Here is a 20,586-nt window from a genome sequence, read left to right as displayed (position 1 = left end):
AGCAACAACCTAAATCAGAACTTACCCCTGCCTGTACTGTAGCAATTACTGTAATACAAGGACAATTAATAGATTCAACCTTAGTTCTGTTTTTACAGACAAATTCCACAGTGTAACACAGTTTGTGCGCTTTATTACACAAACCCATACTGAATAATTTTAGATACAGACTGAATTGCCTTTGAAAAAAATGATTTATGGTTTCTTTGCTACTGAACAAGAGCACCTGCATTCTAGCTCCAAGAATGATAAGCAAATGAGTTCTTGCTTCATCCTGAAAAGAAAAAGGAAAAAATGTTAGGGATTTAGATATCAGCTCTCATTTGCCAAATGCTAACTTTCTTCCATGTCTTGTGTTGTTTGAGAGTCCTCTACTGTACATAGTTCTCAACAAGAATGACTACAACTCTTCAGTTGGGAGGAGTACTCAAAGCTTACCTAAATTAAGCCACCACTAAAGCAGCAGCTCTTTAAAATGGTATGAGCAGGTTTTCTTGACAAGTCTGCTGAAGTGGAGGAGATCCAAGCACAGAGCTGATCCAAATTACACTCTACAAATTAACCCATTTTCAACCAGTGTGCTCACCACCATGCACAATAAAGAGGTCATAAATGGTACTAAATACTCTTAAGACTTCACAGGAGAGATGTAATGCAAATGTAGAACATTTACTGCTTCCTCAAGTAACAAAAGCAGCAGTGGAGGTTGTCTTCAAGCTATGTATGGGATAAGTGTCTGCTACATCTGGCAAGGAAGATAGCCTTGAAACTCAGCTGGTCCCTTACCTCCAACCTAATCAATGTACCACTTGAGAGGGTTCCATCTTCCACTGCATTTACTAAAGAGCTCAGACTAGGAAAGTGAAGGGAGGGAGAGATGGGAACCCTCAAAGAAAACAAGTTATTTAAAAAAAAAAAAAGCCAAAATTTTTATTCTGCAGAAGACATTTAAGGGAAGAATCTACAATTGTCTGACACCTATAGCCTGAGGACAAACTTCCTGCAGCAGGACAGCAGCCCCAGGTGTTCACTACAGGCAACTACATTTCATCAGGTTAAATAGGCTTCAGTCAGCAAAAACTTCAACTGCATGTGTTTAATTTCCACCCCTTCCTTGGCTCAGATGATCCAAGTATCAGGCTCATGCTCCTGTGGAGCATCTTGCTTTCTCCTACCTCAATGCTAGAACAAAGCTCATGGTGGTTCTCTGTCAGGTGCACTTTACATAGCAGGCTCCCAGTCCATGCACAGCTACAACATGGGCTTTTAAAGGATGACTGACAGAAAGCCAGCTGTTATCATGAAAAGCTTTAAAAGAAATTTTCTTAAATTTTGATCCAGCTTCCTCAGAATCAAGTCTGTCACAATTGCTCCCTCACATACATTCTCTCATTTGCCTAGTTCCATCACCCATGATGCAGACAACGTGTCTCCCCTGTCACTAAGTCTGCTGAACAAGTCAACTATTTCAAATGCAATCAAGGGTTATGAAGTTTGTTTCTCATACCACTCCACTGCTCTAGAAATGGTCAATACATTTTTCAGTTACACCCAGCTCACAAAAATTGGTTTCACAACTGAGAAACTCATGAGCCTAGACTTGCATTTCACCTTCCACAGGAGTCAGAGAATCGGGGGGGGGGTGCCCTTTAAAACCTGAATTCCAGCACAAAGTCACTGCTTAATTGGAGAGTCTGATCAATGTGTTTAGCTGTAAACAGTCCGATGTACCACAGCATCCCACTCAGTTCTATCATCCTTTACTGAGTGTTTTCTAAATGAGGGCCTGATCTAACTCCATTAATGTGAAAATGTTTTCAGTAGGAATTGGATGGGGTCCTTAGGTCAAAATATTCAAATTTGGGTGCCTGTGATAAGACACCTATGACAAATACTTTATAAATTTAGATGCTTAACTTTAGGTAGGGTTGTTTGAACTTTCTAGACTTAGATTGTGACTTTAAGCTACTTGTCTTCAATAGCTAACGTTCTGCATACTGGCACTGTGCTATACAAGTAAGCCTATGAAATAAGGGTCAAATTGTACACCTTTGAAACAGCATACCAAAGAGGGAAGGATGGTTAATATACTTACCTAGTTTGGGTTTGTGCCACTGTCACTAGCAATCTTGTTTTCTTTTTGGAGATGAATTCAGGAATAATTCAATATATCTATGCTCTGGGGAATAATTACAAAATGTTTATAAAGTTTCTGAATAATAATAATGAAGTTAAGTCTATATAGTGCATGTAATAGTCAGACATGCGTCCGATGAAGTGGGTATTGACCCACGAAAACTCATGCTCCAATACGTCTGTTAGTCTATAAGGTGCCACAGGACTCTTTGCTGCTTGAGTAGAGTTAATCATTTCAGGCCTGAACAATTCAAGGCCTAGAAATTGAAAGGTACTCTGTACTACATGATCAGTAGACAGCCCACGGCCTGGCAAGATGTTCCAGATGACTGGCAGTACCAGGCTCAACAGCAATAATGCACAGCAGAAAAAGATGCAGGCATTACTTACGCACGTGTGACCTATCCTTGGCCATAGCAGCAACTGCATCTTCATGAGTCTCAAAATGTACATCTGCTTCTCCTGTAGCTTTCCCACTGGAATTATATTCCATGGTGATTCTTGCAGGTTTCAGTGGAGCAAAAAACTAAAGAAAACAAAACTTAAGTAAAAGATCAAGTATATATGGCTAGCAGTTAAGAGTCAAACAAAGGTGAGATGGAGCAACGGGGAGGAGGTAAGCTATGTAGTTTAATTTTACAAGTTTATTGCAGTGGTACTATTTCAACAAACCTTGGGAATTCCTATTTGATAAAATTAAAATGTTTTACAGTTAGTTACCATTTCTTCTTCCACTTATATACAAGATTCCTTCCAGCATAGAAGTCAGCTGACCATTTTGTTACAACTTGGTTTCTCGCTATAAAGGAAATACCCAAGTTGAAATAAAATGGTCAGTTAAATTTGATGCTGCTTAGATATGATTGTGCTTATCTGAACCCATTTTATTCTAAAAACCCTTTTAGACTAAATTTGCTAATGTGCCCCAACATGTATCACCTTGCATTGAAAAGTGTCCTGCTTGTCAGAATAAACTCCATGTCTCCTACCTCTATTTAGATGAACTGTATTCTACTTCATTTTGAGGAAGTGCTTACTTTTGTTTTCTCACCAGGAAAAAAAACACATCAGCTGTATCCATTGCACAGCCATGCTTACAGCTTAACAGGGGGACAAATGCTGGTTATATCAGACAAATCTTATCAAACCCATTCAGTTTTAAGACAAGATTTTTTGATTGATCTGTAGAAGTTAATTTAAAAGATCTGGCATGAACATGTACACGAGCACAGTCACGCACAGTGGTTTGCCTTAAGCTATTGTAAAAATCTGTTTTTATAGTTCTTAACAAAACACCTGCAAGATAAAATAGACTATTATGCTTTCTTCTCCCCATTCTGTAACATTTTTACCCCAAAATATTCTCTGAGTGAAGCTTTATGCTCTGCTGTTCTTGTTGCTCATGGAATTCAAATTAGTTTTACCTTTCCCCAACACTATGGCCTTTTGCTAATAGCAGTACTAGCTCAAATAATTTAGCACAAAACCAAGGCCTGGCAGCAATTTAGAACAGATCATTTGAACAGTGTCTTCCACAATACACCAACCTAGCTGAGGCATCTAGGCCAGGGGTTGGCAACCTTTCAGAAGTAGGGTGCTAAGTCTTCATTTATTCACTCTGATTTAAGGTTTTGCATGCCAGTAATACATTAACATTTTTAGATGGTCTCTTTCTTTAAGTCTATAATATATAACTAAGCTATTGTATGTAAAGTAAATAAGGTTTTTGAAATGTTTAAGAAGCTTTATTTTAAAATTAAATTAAAATGCAGAGCCCCCCCAGACCAGTGGCCAGGACCCATGTAGTGAGTGTGCCACTGAAAATCAGCTCGCGTGCTGCTTTCGGCACATATGCCATAGGATGCCTACCCCTGCTTTAGGCTCTACTGAACCATAAATGTTAAATAAAATATGCAAGACAAGACTCAGCTATGGAGTAACAACCTGTATTACAAGCCAAGTTACTTGTAACAGAGTTAGGAGTTTTTAGGATTGGAAAGTTCACACTCCAAGCCAGAAATTGTATATGCATTTACCAAAAGTTAAATTCACAGCAGTAAATGGGGCACTTTTAAGTATACAAATTTAATTATCTATTGAACCTGTTCCACCCACCCATCCCTTGACTTCTGTGCCCGCCTACCATCCCCCACAATGTGTCTGAATTTTGTCCTTCCAGCTATTTAAAACATCCCCCATTTCCACATGCAATCCATCTGGAAATTAGGCAGCATTAAAATATTTATAGCACAAAAGGTTGATACTGTTCAAAGTGTAATCAGGATTTAAAGTGTCACCAATGCTGTATATTCATGTGTTCATACTGTAACGTACATTTACAATGTCTTGGGCACTAGCTTGGAAAGGCAGACCTCTCAGATGGACAAAATGCAGCGGTGATGATGAGGTACTCCCAAATTCTGAAGCATCCCGAGGCTTTTCAATCACTTCTCTATAAGACTCTTCACAAGTGAACAAAAGCAGCATTAGTACTTGCAACATTACACTTCCATAAAAATGGTTTGTATGCATGAGTATATGCCAAGATGCTTCAAAGAACAAATGCAACAAGCAAGAACTTACCATTTTCTTTTCCACTTTCACAAGCTACAGTCAGTCCTAGGGGCTGACTCAAATCATCTTCTTCAAAGACTGATTCTGATTCTTTTATCAGTTTAGTAGTTGGATAAGTATTCATCTTCTTCCCCCTGTACAAACCGCTATGGGTTCGAACTTCACTCCTCCTACTTGGGAATATTTCTATATATCTAGATTTAACAGGAAAAAGGATTACATGTTACACAGCCATAGAAAGAATACAGAACTCAAAAATGTTCAATGACTTTCAAGTGCAGTGCTGTCACAGTTCCTACTGGATGCTGCTCTGTGGAAGCTTGAAATCACGCATCACAACTTGCAGCTACCCTGAGATTCATTAAGAAGCAGAGATTACTGGACCATCATCTTAAAGCTAAGTTTTCAATTGCACCTGGTAAGCCTGACTCTGCAACTTAATGAATCTTTTAAAGCTTTAGAAACTACTTGCTGCTTCTCCAGAGTAAATCCAAAATCACCACAGTGATTTCAAGTGTTAATGGGATTCTAAAACCCTGCAGTTGACTTTATGTAGCCACTTGAATGGTCTTAACATTTGCAGCACTCCTACAGACTAGTTCAGTATTAAAAATAGCAGAATAAGTTAGGAAAGCATGAAGAAGAAAATGTCATGATCAATACATAACAAGCACAGTTCCAAAGAGCATGAGATGAACAACTTTCTTCATGTGATAGAATTGCAAGCGTGGTGCTCCCAATGGCATGCACTGATTTCATACACGTAAATTTCATTAAAGCTTTCAGCACAGCCTTGCCTAGAATTAAAGTTTAGCTTCAAATACTGAGGTTTTGATACAAAACTGGTTGCGCCATAAACAGTGTAATTGCAAAGGATCCAGAATCAAATTAATCAGGGTAAAAGATGCAAGCATAAGATGGACAAGTATCTTATCCTAACTAAAATCTACTGTAAAATTACAGCCCACATCCTTCAATGAACAAATGCACCAACACCTCTCAGTGTCCATCCTTCCATACTTCTCTACCTGAATAAAACCATGAAAAGGCCCCAAGCAAGCCTTGTAGCCATTCTGGGTCTTTAAATCTTACAAGCTATTAGGTACCATGTAATCCAAGGTACTAAATTCTAGAGCAGTTAATGGGAGTGCTGAGATCAGGAAAATGGCAATCAAATGTGCTGAGCCCTTTCAGAAGGGGTTCTAAGAGACAAGAAAAAATATTCAGGAAGATGAGGAACCCAGAGATGGCGCCCAGGGACATTAGGAGCCATCAGAGAAGAGACAAACCACATTTCTGTGCAACAGTCATGATGATAAAACCACAAAGAACATCAATTTGGTGTGGACAAGATCTTTAGTCTACAGTCTTGTAAATGGAGTCTACTTCAGTGATTAAAAGGATGGCATCAACTTAATTCAAAACCAAAATTTACGTTTTGTTGCATAAATAAGGAATAATTTGAATTTTTTTAAAATGCTTTTTAAACTTGAACTTCTGCAGCAGCATGAATTCCAGTGGATCAGCACTGTACCAGTGCAGGAAAACAAACCATCTAGTCTATTTTCAGTGGCTAAACCGGGACATGCAAGCTGCATGGACAGTGGAAAGTCACTTAGAATGTCCTTTCTCTTTTAGTAATTTAAGGTCTATTAGATGTAACACAAGGAAATACTAAAAAAGGAAGAACAATTAATTATTGAAACGTAGATTTTACAAAATTAGTCAGGGATCAAGAACAGAGTGGAAGATGATTGCCAGGAAACCCAATCTTTAAAGAACTGAATGAAAATGAATGGGATAACACAATTTAGATAAACAGAAGGTTTCAGAAAAACAGACCAAGATGAACTGCAACATCAAGGCACACTAATAGGGCCCCATTTATATGGGGGGGGGGGAGGGGAGTTATCACAAAATAGCCTAGACCTCGAGGCAGAGAACCTAATTAAATCCTGATTTGGTCCTGTTCACACTTAACAGTATAAGTTGGCCTCAACAGTGTTTAACCACAATTGCTAAATTAGTCTGTTCTTAGTTATAGCTGGGGATATAAAAAGCAATAATGTGAAGGAAATTCTAGCGGAGAGAAAGGATGAGAGATGTCAAATTAGAGGCTCTCAGTATGCCGAAACTACAAAAAAAGAAACAAAAGCAAAAGCAGTTACCCTGATGTGTTAATAAGGATTTTGTATGTAATGACAGAGGCAACAATCCCACATTGGTGAAGCCATGCTCAGTATACAACTAAGATCTCTTCATTACAGATAACTGACACAGTGCAGGAAATGCAAAGGAGAGCAAAAATGCTCGAGGTTTTAGCACGTATTATTTACAGGTGAAAATAAGGTAACATAAAACCCAGAGACAAAGGTAGCTATGACAACCATCTACAAATACTAAACAGAAGGAAAATGAAATATGTTAAATATTAGGAAAGAATTTTGATAGAATATACTTGTCAAGCCATGTTCTAATTAAAGGGGAAGCAGACACCTCCCAGTTTGTTCCTCCTCCCTCTTGATACTGTCTGGATACCTCTGACGGGGATGACTCAGACCTCTTTAAAACACATTTCAGAGGAACATATTTTTTATTTGGCATGCACCAGATTCCACCTAATTGCAGACATCAAAAAAATTGCCTTGGAAAGACTATCCCAGTCCAGCAGATGCTTTACCTATCCTTCTGCAAATTATTCCATAATGTTCTCATTTAAATTAGATGGGCACTGTTAAAGCCAGAATCCCAGATTAGTGCAGAGTAACGGACTACATGTCCATGTCCCAGACAGAGGCGACTCCAGGCACCACCACACCAAGCGCGTGCCTGGGGCGGCAAGCCACGGGGGGCGCTCTAACAGTCGTCGAGAGGGCGGCAGGCCTGCAGAGGGTCCGCTGGTCCCGGACCTCCTGCAGGCATGCCGCCGAAGGCAGCCTGCCTGCTGTGCTTGGGGCAGCAAAATACCTAGAGTCGCCCCTGGTCCCAGCAGCTTCTTTCCACCTTCACTGCCTATGAAACATCCAATTCCCTTAAGAATTCTAAATACTACATCAAAAAAATCTCACCAAGTCTCCACTCTGCACAAAATGTTTCAAATGACACTCACACTAGCATGTATAACTGGGGAAAAGCAAGGAGGGGGAGTGGAAGAGCATACTGTCAATGAACAATTTGGAACAAAAAGGTAAACAGTTATGTTTGTTCACTGTTTATATCCACAAGCTTTAAGTTATTCTGTATCCTTAGATTAAAACCATAATGTACACAAACACTTAGTTAGCCACACTGAAACACATACCGGTTCCCAATTTCCTCCTTATGCTTTAACAAGGCTTGATTTGCCATTTCTGGTGCTGCAAACTGCACAAAAGCTTCTCCTGTTTTCCTTCTTCCTCTCTGATCCATGACAAAAGTCATCCCAACTATATCCAAACCTTTAGGGGGGAAAAAAAGCATTTTCTACGTGAGCTGTAGCACGTGCAGTTTTCCTTCTCTTGTTTTAAACAGATGAAACCGTACCTACTTCTGAACTGACAGTTCAAGTTACCCTGAATAGAACTGATCAAATACTGAATGTTTTGGATTTTTTTTTAAACTTATTCCTTTTCTACCTTTTCCTTGATTTGTACATAAATTTTACTTTTATATGAGCTTTACTCTCTGAAATGTTGGTCTGCCTGAGTTTTCAAAGGGAAAATAGGCGACTACTACAAGATTTTAATTCTCTACATTCTTCCGTTTAGGGTTGGTTGTTTAAGGACAGAGGACCTAAAGCACATGAACAAGTTATCCCTACTCTACAGCTGGCAGGTGCTCAGCTGAAAGGAACTGTCTTATTCTCAATTTCTAGCAGCCCACACAGAAGTCAGGGGAAGTATTCAACCATGCTTAAACTATGATTAATCATTTTTCCAATGTGCAATCCTTTCTGCCACACTCTAGAGAAGCCAGAGATACAATAATCATGATGCCTGACGGACCCTAGCGCTTCTAAAACTCCAAGCCTTGGCTTAGAGATAGTGTGAAATGGACCAGGTTGGGCTGAGTTGCTCACCTGATTTTTTTTTTTTTTTTTCTCCACTGGACGGCAGTCATCTTGTTCTCCATTATATTCGTTAACAACTACGATATCTAGCTGTTATGACTTTAAACACATTCTGTTCATGTTTTAAAGGTGACACAGCAACATCTGCCTGAGTTTGCAGACAGCCTGAAACAGTGGCTCTGAGACTGTCACATTCATCTCAACCATGTGTTAACTAAGATGCCTAGTAAGGATCATTTAAATCTCAACATTAACTATTTCAATGCTCAAACTACATTAGAAAGGAGTGATGACATTATGAAGAGATGCACAATATACCGTCAGTGACATTTCATTTTGGCACCATTTTATCTATTCTGTGCCTTAACTTTTGCATCTTATTTTTATCCTAATCTTGGCTCTACAAAATGGAAGCCAATCCTGCAGAGCCCAGAAGCGAAGCCAACTCTCTCTCCAGTCAGCGTGGGCAACACTCAGCAGCAGAGTTCTGTACTGCTTTGGTGCTGGGCATGCATCCCAAGTCCTAATGGGTGCTGCTCCTCCCTCTTCTAGAAGCTGTCGGCAGAATTTGTAACTGCTGCGCCTTTGCCGTCCTCTCAGCCCAGATTTTGAAGCTTTTCTTCACAACTATGAGGATGCCAGAGCAGCAGATGTGGAGTTGCTGTGTATGTGTGTGTTAACAATACTGTAGGTGACTTAGTGACTAGGACAGACTGTAACTATAGTAGGGCTAGTGAAAGGTTTATTATACACCTATACTGGTTTAATTCAGCGAGGGCACATCCCAGCACACGCTGGAAAGACAGCAGGAAAGATACTGGCTTCAAGGAAACAACCTTGTGTTTCCTACAGAGCTGCAAGGCTTGTTTTACCAGGGCTGGGAGCTAAAAGATCAAAGGGTTATAAACTGTTAAAAAATGACATAGCAGCTGTGTAGGAAGGTGATCAAAAGACTGAGCAGGATGACACACTGGCTGAAGTGAAGAGTTGAACTGGTTTGTGAGTTGAGGGCACAGACTGCCAGGTACGGGTGTGAGCAAGAAGCTTAGACCTGCCAGTATCCCCATGCAGAAGGCTGTCAGACAAGTGCGCAGTCAGTTTATTGTTTTAAGATCTTTTTCTCTGAAATGCTTCTGGTTTCCTATGCTCTGCCTGTGGCACGCAATGGTTTATTCTCCTGTGGAATGTAACATTTTGGCCTTATTTTGGTTGTTAGGTTTAGCATACCGGTGCTGGTGGCCTGCGATATACAGGAGGTCAGATGAGATGATCTGGTGGTCTCCTCTGGCCTTAAATTCTGTGAAACGGTTTGCTTTAAGAAGGCTGTCTGGTCACAGCCCTCGGAGGGAAGAAGGCAGCAGGTTCTGAAGTTAAATCGAACCTGCCAAGTTAATTATGATTAGTACCAGGGGACTGCAGCCAAAGGCTCGGTGTGAGACTGGGAAAATTGCATGATGCCACCAAGCCTGAGAAGGAGCACACTCAGACCAGGATGGGTTAGAGGTGCAGTTAGCCCAGAAACTGTGACAGCCAGAAGTATCAACATGTCCTGTAGACAGCATGAGATGATATCGCCATATTGCACTTGTAAATTGGAGTTGTATAAATTCTAAATAATATCTTCTGCTTAGCTGATGAGAAGATATTAACTGACAAGAAAGAGTCTTAAGTCACCTGCAAAGAACTCTGAAATGTCTGCTTCAGTGCAACTGTAAGGAAGGCCTCTGAGGCGTACAACTCCATCATTAACTGCAGGGGATGATGAGCTGGACTGCAGACTCTTCAATATGGCATCTACATCTTCATTGTGTATTTCAAAAACTGCAAACAAGACAAGACAAGACTAGACTGTATATTTTCCTTTGCTCCCCAACTCCTCCACAGTCACCCTGAAGAAACATTCTTTTCTTGGTTTTGGGCTGAAACAATATGATTCTTTTAACTTTAACTGGAGTTTTTGCTTGGGTTTCCTGAGAAGTTTAAAAAAATGTTTATGACTTGCTATGTGATGGGGAAAGGCATCACCTTCGAACCTGGAAGCCACACAGCAACTGATAGATCTTGTAGTGTAAGAGCGGGGATGGCTGAGTGTGGTCACAGGGGCAGATGAAGATAGAAGCAGCTATGCTTGGCTGAGTGAAGGTGCAGGACTACATGAGAACATGTGCAGATATGCCTGGTTGAATGGGGAGCGGCAGTGCAGGAAACACAGGGGGACAGGGGCAGATGTGCCCTGACTGAATAGGGAGTGGGAGTGCAGGGACACATGGAAAGAGGGGCCTGACTGAATGGGAGAGGCTAAGGGTCAGCCAAAGTCTGCATGAGGGAGGCTCAGTAACCCCTTCACAACTTGTACCGGCTCCAAAAAAACCCAAAATTCTGTTCCATGCTTCTCCCACCCACACCTTAACAACTCTCCAGGTTCACTCCCAGGCTTCTTTCCAGCAATTACTTCCCTCTCCCTTGGCTCACCCATCACCCCTGACTCCCTCAGGCCTTGGCATTGTTTCTGAGGGATGCGGGAAATACGTTTCTGTATGTTAGTTTAAATGAACTGCTCAATGTTCTGTATTAATATATCTAGTAATGAAACTATTGGTCAGAAAACATCTCCCGAGTCTTTTTTTTTTGTTGTCTGTATTGTTACAGACACTTGCTGACAGGTATTTTGAAATAAACTACCAAAATAATTGAAAATGGCATGATTATATTGTGTAATTTTGACAATAAAATATGTAGAATTCTGCAGAATTTTAAAATATTGTGTGCAGAATTGTTGGGTGCAGAATTCCCTGAGGATACATAATGCACTGCAGCCATGTGAACACCACGACACAGGAATATTTTTAGTTTTGCTTCGAAATATTCTTTGCCTGTTTCAATACAACTCTACCCTGATATAACGCAACCCGATAGAACATGAATTTGTATATAACATGGTAAAGCAGTGCTCGGGGGGGTGGGACAGCTGCGCATTCCAGTGGATCAAAGCAAGTTCGATATAACGCAGTTTCACCTATAACACGGTACGATTTTTTGGCTCCTGAGGACAGCATTATATCGGGGTAGAGGTGCATATGTACGTTACTTTCAAAACAGATAGATTAAACGTACCTTCCACATACCGCTGACCCATATATTTCCGGTGCTTTTCTAAGGCATTCTGCACATCCTGTTCTGACTCTAGTTCAATCAAAGCATCTCCTCTGCGTTTGCCATCCCTGTTTAAAAGGAAGTGTATCCCACTCTCACCATTTCGAATCCTGCAGTCTAGAAAGTTACACACAAAAGATACAGTTAAGGAAACAGCACAATATTGATTTATTGTGTTTCTTCCTTACCATAATCTGCTAGTCCAATTGAAACTGAACATTCTGACCTATATAAAAATTTCACCTAAGCAGCACACTAGAGTATATCAAACACAGGACAGTAAATGCCATACAGATGCCACTATGTAGAGAGATATATAGATATCTCCACAATCACACAACTAGGGTCATATACTGCCTTAATTTCAACTGGTTATCAATTTAAGGCCTTGATCCTACAATCTGTTCTAAACAGGTGAACATTTATACCCAGGTGGAGTGCCAGAGAAGCCGGCAGAGCTCTGCATGGATGCAAGGATCTACCCAGTTGGATCAGATTGTAACATCAAGGACTTATCTGGTTTGCAAATTTTTATTTTTTGTGTTTGTAATTCAAATAATTTGAGTGTATTTTAAAATACAACTAAAAATAAAGTTAAATGATTTATTTGTACTAGACCTGCCAATTAAGCACAATTAATTCATGCGATTCACTCAATGAATTGCGATTTAAAACAATTAATCTCAGTTAATTGGACTGTTAAACAATAGAATATGAATTTAAATTTATTAAATATTTTTGGATGTTTTTCTACATTTTCAAATATTGATTTCTATTAAAAACACATTACACAGTGGACAGTGCTCACTTTATATTTATTTTTATTACAAATATTTGCACTGTAAAAATAGGTTTTTTTCAATTCACCTCATACGAGTACTGTAGTGCAATCTCTTTATCATGAAAGTGTAACTTATAAATGTAGATTTTTTTTGTTCGTAACTGCACTCAAAAACAAAACAATGTAAAACTTTAGGGCCTAAAGTCCACTCAGTCCTACTTCCTGTTCAGCCAATCGCTAAGACAAACAAGTTTGTTTACATTTACAGGAGATACTGCTGCCTGCTTATTTAGAATGTCACCTGAAAGTGAGAACAGGCATTTGCATGGCACTTCTGTAGCCCGCACTGAAAGGTATTTACATGCCAGATATGCTAAACATTCGTATACAGACGACACTTTAAACAAGAAGCAGGCAGCATTATCTCCTGCAAATTATAACCAAACTTGTTTGCCTAAGTAGGGCTGACTGGACTTGTAGGCTCTGAAGTTTTACATAGTTTTATTTTTGAGTGCAGTTATTTTTTGTACATAGGTCTACATCTGTAAGTTCAACTTTCATGATAAAGAGACTGCACTACAGTACTTGGATTAGGTGAATTGAAAAAAATTCTCTTTGTTTTTTACAGTGCAAATATTTGTAATAAAAATATAAAGTGAGCACTGTACACTGTATTCTGTTATAATTGAAATGAATATTTGAAAATATATTAAACATCCAAAAATGTTTAAATAAATCTATTCTATTAACAGCGTGATTAATAGTGATTAATTTTTTAATTATAATTAATTCTTTTAATCGCTTGACAGCCTTAATTTGTACCGTTATGAGACAGAGAGAGACTGAACACAGAATAAATAGCTCCACCGTATCAAATACTTATAAATATGTAACTGAACAGTAAACACAGGATTTATGTTTTAGAGTCAATCATTAATATTTAAAAACACATTCAACCACATCACATCTCTGTACAAAACCAGATATTATACCAGCGAAAAAGCTAAGCACATCTTCAACAGTGCAAGAGTATGGCAATCCTTGGGCTCGGATAAGAAACACATCATCTTCCTCTCCTGTCTTGGATGGAGTTGGTTCATACTCTGAGAGTGGAGGATACTCATCTTGAAATGAAGAACTTGAATCCTTTGAAAAAAGAGGAGAGAATTATTTTTAAAAGTAACAGCTGCTCAACTACTTGCTTCAGTAATAGTTCCCTTCCGTGTTAAAACTATTAAATGAATATTGTGCTGGCTATCACCAGAGTTCAGAGAAATAAACAGAGATAAAAACAGTCTATTAGATTACCCAGTCAAACTGTAGGATTGCTCCTAATAAAGATTTTTTTCAGTCCCAGTACTAGTAAATGACAAACAAAAAACTATATCTTAAAGTCTGCTTTTCAGGGTCTCCACCACAGATAATGCCCAATGACTGAGAGGTGTCTGAAATCTTTGGAAGAAAAGGGAAAACTACTTGGATTATTCATATTTTGTTACAAACTCAAACACAGACCCAGTTTGTGTGAAAAATTCATTATGTTTTACTTTTTTTTTTTTTTTTTTTTTTTTTTTTTTTTTTAAGATTAAACATAGGATTGAAAAGTTCACACCCTCCTCACTGAAAGGATGGAAGGAATAGTGAAATCAATGAGCTAAGCAGGTAATAAAAAACTTTATTTTAGGTATCCTGAGCCAGTTGCCTAATGGCAACAAGATACCCAAGACTTTCCTCTGAAAACCATTTATGCTATGCTACAAATCTAGCTTAACTGGGCAATTAATCATTAAAAAAAAGTTCATTATACAAATCTCAGTATTCAAGAAATTAGACACAATACAGGGAAAACTGTATACAACAGTTCACAGTCATTTTACAGAAAAATAGCATTCTAGAGAAGTTACTTATACAAAAAAAAGTCTGTGGCTTCTAATTTGCTATCTTGACAAGAAACTAGGTATTTAACACCTCAGATAAGGAACATCCTCCCCGCCTAGGCATGATGGAAAGACAACAGAGGTGACCTTCAACACTGGGCAAGGGAGTTCTCCCAAGGGTGACAGCAGTTTCTTCTTAACCCTATAAGGGCTCCAATAAAGGGATTTTTTTACTGACTTCCTAGGTATAAACAGAAGCAGTGGCCAATAAAGATTAAACAGGAAATACAGGAACAAGAACATGAGGGGGAAAAACAGCCTCTCTCCCCTGATAATCTTCTATCACCCACAGACTGGGTGCCAGGGAGAAGACAGTGACCCTAGTTAGTGAGAGATTGCCCCTAGTGACCCTAGAGAAGAGTGAAGTTGATGGAAAAGGGAATGACCCCCACTCCCTGAGGCTAGGGATGGGAGCAGATTTAGAGAGACTTGGGCAGAAATCTGAGGGCAGGATGAAGCAATACCCACAAGATCCGCCAGAGATTGGGGGTCAGGGTCACTGGGGGGGCAGTTACCCTCCTTTGGGGTCCCCCAGAGACTTTAAGACAGGACGTCAATCGGGGGAGGGGGCAGGCCAGCGGCCCCTTTGGGGACGCCCTCCAAGGTGGCGGGGAGGTTCCCCGGGGAAGGGGGTACGGGCCGAGGGGAAGGTGGGGGGCGCCGTACCTGGCCGTAGCTCCGCCCCGGGTGGGCCTGGTGCAGCAGCGGGCCCCGCAAGGCCCCGAACCCGGGCCCGGCCGGCCTGGGCAGCGCTGTCCGCGCCACCCGCCACTTGCAGGCCCGGCTCTGCGCGGCCGCCGCCCCACGCAGCAGCGGAGCCGGCGGCGCCCCGACAGGCCGGAGACGGGCGCAGCGGCGGGGCGCGCAGGAGGGCGCCCCGTGCGCGGCAGCTGCTGCAGCTACAGCCGCAGCCCAGCGCGCAGCACCCAGCGCGTCCCCATGGGGGAGGAGAGCGATGGCGGCAGGGCGGAGACGAGAGAACGGCGGGCTGCGGGGGCACCAGGCGGCCCCGGGCGGGCGGCTCCGCCTCCCCTTCCCAGGAGGCCCTGGCGCGGGGGCGCGGTGGGCCCTGGACGGGTCTGCATCGGGTGCGGGGCCTGGCCTGGGGGCTTAGCGTGTGGGGCTGCCCCGGGCGGGCTGGGTTCGGCCCCTGCGGTGACACCGGGGCTGTGGGCCTGCGAGCGCTCGGCCACACAGGGGTGTCGTGCCGGGTAACTCCCGGTGTGGACGCTCCGAGCCAGAAGAAGAGAGAAAGCGAGACACACACACTCGCTGAAACCCCTGGCGAAAAGACCTCCACTAGCCCGAACAAAGGCAGGGTTAGGGCTTGTATGCACCTGGGGTTAGTCGGGAACAGCGACTCCCCATGACTGGGTGGAGGGTCCACCCCGAATAAGGGAGCCTGGTCTCCCTTTAACTTAGTGCGCTTTGAAGGATGGAGGCGGTGTTACCTAGTGGGTAGAGCACTGGGCGAGACTCGGGACACCTGGATGTCGTCCCCGGCTAATCCACTGGCCTGCTGGGTGACCAAGGGGTTTCACCTCCCTGTGGCTTAGTTTAACAATAACCATCTCCTTTGTAAAGCACATTGAACTCTACTTAAGAGCAAGGTAGTTATAATAGCTAATATATCCATCTTGCAGGTGAGTAAACTGAGGCATAGTGCACTTGGGTAGCTTTTCTAGGCTCAAACACTGAGTCTAGTGGAGGTGGGAAAAGAACGAACCCATGTCCCTGCCTTAATCATTTAACCATGTTGTTATCTCCCATTTAAATTATAGTTAGTTCCTATTTTCCCTTCTAAAACACTATTTCCTGTTTTGAAAAGCTTGGTCACTAAGGCAAAAGAAATTATGCAACTAACAGGGTGAAGGCAGCAGGAAAAAGATTAATTGTGTCAAATTAATAAGGCCTGATCTACACTAGGAAATTAGCTCAGTATATAAATTTGTTAGTCTCTAAGGTGCCACAAGTACTCCTGTTCTTTTTGCGGGTACAGACTAACATGGGTACTACTCTGAAATTGTACATTAATTTGGGGTGTGAAAAATCCACACTCCTGGCAAGACAGTTAAACGGACTTAACCTCTGGACCTAACCCTGTACAGCAATAGATCAACAAGAGAATTCTCGTCCTCTCAGGGAGGTAGAATTCCTATGCTAACAGGAAGAGCCCTTTCATCAATGCAGGTAGTGTCTTGACTGAAGTGTTGGAGCAGCATAGCTGCACCACTGTAGCATTTTAAGTGTTACTCCTGAGAGCATTCGGCCCAAAAAATATATAAATTCTGCATATAATATTTTAAAATTCTGCAAATGTTATTTGTCATATATATGCGGAGGCTCCAGCATGGCATTAGGGAGCACAGGCCACTGGCTGCACAGAGATGGGAGATCATTGTGCAGCTTCCCCATCCCGGGACATGGACTCAGTGGTGAGGGTGCACCAAAACTAATACAGCACAAAGACTGCACCTGCCCCAGAAATGTCCCAGGGCCCTGCCCCTCTGTGCCAGGTGCATCAGGTGTGGCCAGGGACGGGCTTAGCCCAGGGGGAATCCAGTTGTGGGTTGAGAGGGTTCTGTGTGGGGCAATCTGGGTGCAGGTGGCTCAGTAGGGGAATCGGGGGGGTGTCTAGGTGTAATGGTAATGGGACTCTGCAGAGGGGTCCAGATAAAGGTGGTTGGGGTTCAGCAGGGGAGGTCTGGGGGGGGGAAATAGAGCTCAGCAGGGGGGTCTGGGAGTGGGGGGCTCAGTGGGAGGTCCAGATGTAGGGGGAGTGGGGCTCAATGGGGTGGGGATAAGGTGCAGCCGGTTGGGGCTTGGTAGGGTGGGGATCTGGGTATGGGTGGCTTGTTGGGGTGGTCCAGGTGCAAGGGGAGTGGGGCTTGTCGTGGGGTCCTGGGTTTGGGGGTGAGTGAGGCTTGTCAGGAGGGTCTGGGTATGAGGGGGTCTGGATGCATGGGGATTGGGTGGATGGGGGAGCAGCTCCCTGTACAGTGATCCCTCCCCCTACAGCTGTGGAGCGATGGGTGCAGGAAGTGTGTGTGTGGGGAAGTTTACAGAGCTTCCTACAGCTAGGAGAAATCTGGGGGTGAGTCTGACATAGTCCTGGATCCCATGCAGGGGAAGAGGAAGTCCCATTCTCCCCAGCTCAGCCGGGTCTTCCTCAGTCTTGCCCCCTGCCCCACAGTGTTTTACTTCTCTGCCAGATGCCTTGTGCACCCAAAACATACTGCTGGGGAGGATCATTTGACTGCTCTTGTGGCTTCACTTTGCTTCCTCCTCAAAAAGTCATTTTTCTGCGAGTAAGCAAAGAAATCTGCAGGGGACATAAATTCTGCACATGTGCAGTGGCGCAGAATTCCCTCAGGAATAAAGTGTGAACAAGCCCTAAGATACATGTGTCCTGTTGGGTTGATAAATGGGTATCTCAGGACCAATTAGGGTTAAGATGTAAATGAAGGCTTGTTCAGTTATAACATTAAACGGTGAAGTGTGGTTCAGGGTTTCATGTTGAGTTATTGTAGGCTTACTCCCATTGTGATAACCACCATTACAATCTTTTAAACTTTTTATTAAAAAAAGACACCGAAGAAGAAGGATAAACAGTTAAAGTATTTGGAATGTAAAGCATTAATTTTTATTTTATTTTATTTTATTTATTCCTTATGCCCTCTCCCTTAAAGGAGTACATAGGGAAACCCACCACCACTACTACGCTTGAGAGTCTTTTTCATGGTATTAATTGGTATTAAAGACAGTCCTAACTCCTTTTTTTATTATTATTTTTTTGGTCAGGTGGTGAGAGAAAAGGTTACTCTAGAACTGCTGTTGTTGTTCCTTTAAGATGAGAGAAGCATACAATAGGGGAAATAAAAGAGTAATAGATATGCAGCTTCTGTTTCCGGTACTGACTTTCGCTTACATCCTCACTGTTGGAGTAATACAGGCCCAGCTTGCTGTCTGATCAGCCACTCTGGGCATTGGGCTATTCAGGCTATTGCTGTTAGCTGGCCTTTCTGGTCACAGGCTCACAGCAGTGTTGAAAAAGATGGAGTTATCTTGGCCAAATAACCCAAATTCTTATCAGTCCGAGGCAAAAAGAAATAATGAAGACAAGAAAAAAGGTAGGAAAGGAAAATGACACGAGGGAGGATGTGACAGCAGGACCCTAAGGCTCACGTGCAAGGTTGTCAGGATTTAGCCAAAGCTGGTGATGTTCTCTGGTTTTCCCTCTCTGACCTGCTCCGGTAAGGATTCTTTCAGAATTGGAACCGTGAAGACCCACCCTGTCATGGTGGATCCCAGGCTGCCAGAAGTTGGTGAGGGTATTGGCAGCCATGATGGTGAAGCTCATGCCTTTCAGTCTCACATGCCGCCACTTCTATCTAGTGCAACCCCAGATAAACACTGTCAAAGAAGGGGAGGCAACCTCTCCCAGTAAAATTAACCAATCAAAACATTTTGGTGATTTAAACTGTAAACAGTTTCTCCCATTTCTAGAATCAGCTTGTTATGCCAACGCATGACTTTACCAGGAGCCTTGAAGGCCCCTTATCACCATTCTTTGAAAATAAGCAGCCCATTTTGTACCAATCTATTTCTCTCCTAATTTTTGCTCATATTTATAAACAATTTTACGTAATAGGATGAGTTGGACTTTTGTTACCTTGGACAACAGTCCTCTCAAATTTATTGGATTTTGGACACAAGAAGTCACATATATGGATTTGCAAAGGGGCTTCAGCCCAGCTTCTAAAGCTGAGCCTGTTGTTTTTAATGTTCCAAGTTTTTACACGTGCCAAACCTAGATTTGCGTTCATAATATGTATTTGAATATGCAGACCCAAGTTTTGCATATACAAAAAATTGAGTGCAGAAACTTTGCAGGTACAATTTTAGAAGCTGCTTTTGACAGTTTGGCCTATAACATAAATCAGCTTCCAGGCCAGACAGCTTTTCTCTGCATAACCAGATCATTGATCCTCACTGACTGGCCGTGCTACATAGATCTTATTTTCATATAGAGAAATTGTTCTTGAAGATTTCTCAACTGAGTAGAGCACAAAGAGGATTCCCTTCAACAATAGGTGTATGCACATCTGTTTTCACCCATCTTGCCTTCAACGTATCTCTTCCTCCACTGATGTGAAGAATATCTATGTGGGTAGTATCCCATTCCAGAACCCATCTTGCAGCTTTCCGAGTGTCTGCAAGATTACTTTTAGGAAGCAACAGTTTGTTGGCAAAACAGGCAGCCTATAAGCAATATATGACAATGATTTCACGTGTATTATCGCCTTAATGTGACACTGATCTCTTCCAGGCATCACTGTGACTCCTGTAACAAAACATTTATATGTAAACATGAATGTATTTATGAAGCAAAGACCGTACACCTAGAGTAAGAAAAAGTTTCATTACATATGTCAAATGCACCTTGTGTTTATTTATTCATCAGAAACCCTGGTTAAAAGCCTATCTGAAAAAGGAAAAATGTTATATCTGAACTTCCCCATCAATATCATATTTGATTAAGGATTTAGAGGATTTATATTTCTAGGAAGACAGCGTATTGTTCATTGTTAACTATGTTATTGGTAGCAAAGTTGTGTGTTAAAAATTACTTATACAAATTCTTGTTTTCTGTAGCCTGAGATGCAGAAAGAAGAAAAGTCTTGAACAAGTCATGCGTCAGAACAGGTGCTACTCTTCCACTAGGATACTCTGTGTATCACCTTACCAAAGCACAATTGTTGCCTTCAGTATAGTCATAAGTGATTTGTTTTACTTTAAATGATTCAAGGAATAGGGTTTCCTTGATTTTTCTTAGGAGACTATTCTATATTCTAATAGTCTAACCTGCAAACCCTGTACATATGTAGCATCGTATTTTGTGCCTACTCTGGGCTGCATTGAATGATACTGCAAAACATCCATCATTGAGACTCAGC

General features: G+C 41.8%; 1 protein-coding gene and 1 long non-coding RNA gene across 2 annotated transcripts in view; both read right to left on the bottom strand.

Annotated features, from left to right (window-relative positions):
- LOC142046862 (uncharacterized) overlaps positions 1-20,586 on the bottom strand; it is a 137,930-nt gene that overhangs the window by 106,929 nt on the left and 10,415 nt on the right. The window lies entirely within an intron of this gene.
- GRSF1 (G-rich RNA sequence binding factor 1) lies at positions 123-19,823 on the bottom strand. The gene is made up of 11 exons (XM_032768068.2): positions 19,754-19,823; positions 15,296-15,528; positions 13,685-13,838; positions 11,873-12,028; positions 10,433-10,579; positions 8,012-8,147; positions 4,720-4,904; positions 4,471-4,598; positions 2,527-2,662; positions 2,096-2,179; positions 123-274 (listed from the first exon to the last, which is right to left on the bottom strand). The coding sequence occupies exons 1-10, from the start codon at positions 19,821-19,823 to the stop codon at positions 2,121-2,123; spliced, it is 1,404 nt and encodes a 467-aa protein (XP_032623959.2). The 3' UTR covers positions 123-274; positions 2,096-2,120.

Source organism: Chelonoidis abingdonii, chromosome 5 (genome assembly GCF_003597395.2).
Source record: "Chelonoidis abingdonii isolate Lonesome George chromosome 5, CheloAbing_2.0, whole genome shotgun sequence".
NCBI classification, from domain to species: Eukaryota; Metazoa; Chordata; order Testudines; family Testudinidae; genus Chelonoidis; species Chelonoidis abingdonii.
The sequence above is the reverse complement of the archived record's forward strand: the minus strand, read 5'-3'. Positions and strand labels throughout refer to the sequence as shown.